General features: G+C 47.7%; 1 protein-coding gene across 1 annotated transcript in view; it reads left to right on the top strand.

Annotated features, from left to right (window-relative positions):
* The first annotated feature begins 38 nt into the window (after positions 1 to 38).
* The window catches only part of LOC116844886 (ras suppressor protein 1-like), a 12,821-nt gene continuing 11,817 nt past the window's right edge, over positions 39 to 1,042 (top strand). The window contains exon 1 of the mRNA XM_032817007.1: positions 39 to 480. Within this exon, the coding sequence (XP_032672898.1) occupies positions 255 to 480 (226 nt within the window). The 5' untranslated portion in view covers positions 39 to 254. The remainder of the gene's footprint in view (positions 481 to 1,042) is intronic.

Here is a 1,042-nt window from a genome sequence, read left to right as displayed (position 1 = left end):
GACTAACGTCAGATGAATTGAAACGTGAGTGGGAAGAGTCATCTGGAGTCGTAGTCAGCGGCCGTGCTGGCCGAAAACGCTTGATGCGAGTACTCAGATTTATTAGCTGACGCGGCAATTAATACCAGCACTGTGTTTATTGAAGGAAGTCGCCTGGTCAGACACGCGTTTAAAGGCACAGCAACCGCCATCTGACGTGAGCCGAGTCGGTTCCGTTGGTCGGGACGATAAAATAGAGTGCGCCGGAGTAGCCGATGACGCATCCTCCAGGGCCGGGAACGCGGATCGGTCTCGCGGATATACCCCTCCGACGACGTGTGTGCTGCCGCGCAATGAATCAGGCCGCGCCAGTGTCGTGTATTCCTGCGGGGAAGATGTCAAAAGCGAAGAAGGTGCTGGACGAGGCGCGGGAGATCCAGAATCCTGAGCTGGATCTCGAGGGCAAGGGCATCGCGACGTTCGAGGAGATGCCGGGATTGTGTGAGTCCATCCGACATCTTCACGCGCCGATCACCAAATTAGGCAACTTGTCGCGGCTGGTTTTTTGGAGCGAGCGAGTGAGCGACCGCGTCCGCGGCCATTTCTCGTCCCGACCACGTGGGTGTGCCGGCGCACGCGCGCTCGCGCTGTCCATTTAAACTTTGACAACTCGGGAGTTGTGCGCGAACGATAAATAAAGTAAACATCCATACATTAATCACACACAGAAAGAAGATTTGGTTGAATCAACCAAACACTTCTTTGGAATTCGAGCAAATTTTTTGATTAATCAAAGTTTTGTTTGACGCAACAAAAATATGTAGTTACGGCTTACAAGTAAACCTACGCAAAAAGTGCACTCCGATTTCATTCTAATTTGGTACAAATATAGAAGTACAAAGAATATTTTGGTCATATTTTTAATTTTGGCGTACTTTGAGTTTCACGGGCAGTTTATAGCTTTTTAATGTTCTCGCTTCTATTATCGACAAAAATGCATAAGAAATAAAATTGAATTCAAGATATAATTAAATAACTTTGACAAAATCGGGATAGCTGAGAT

Source organism: Odontomachus brunneus, unplaced genomic scaffold (genome assembly GCF_010583005.1).
Source record: "Odontomachus brunneus isolate Ranch 3 - 2012 unplaced genomic scaffold, Obru_v1 Obru_scaffold_047, whole genome shotgun sequence".
Classification (NCBI taxonomy): Eukaryota; Metazoa; Arthropoda; class Insecta; order Hymenoptera; family Formicidae; genus Odontomachus; species Odontomachus brunneus.
The sequence above is the reverse complement of the archived record's forward strand: the minus strand, read 5'-3'. Positions and strand labels throughout refer to the sequence as shown.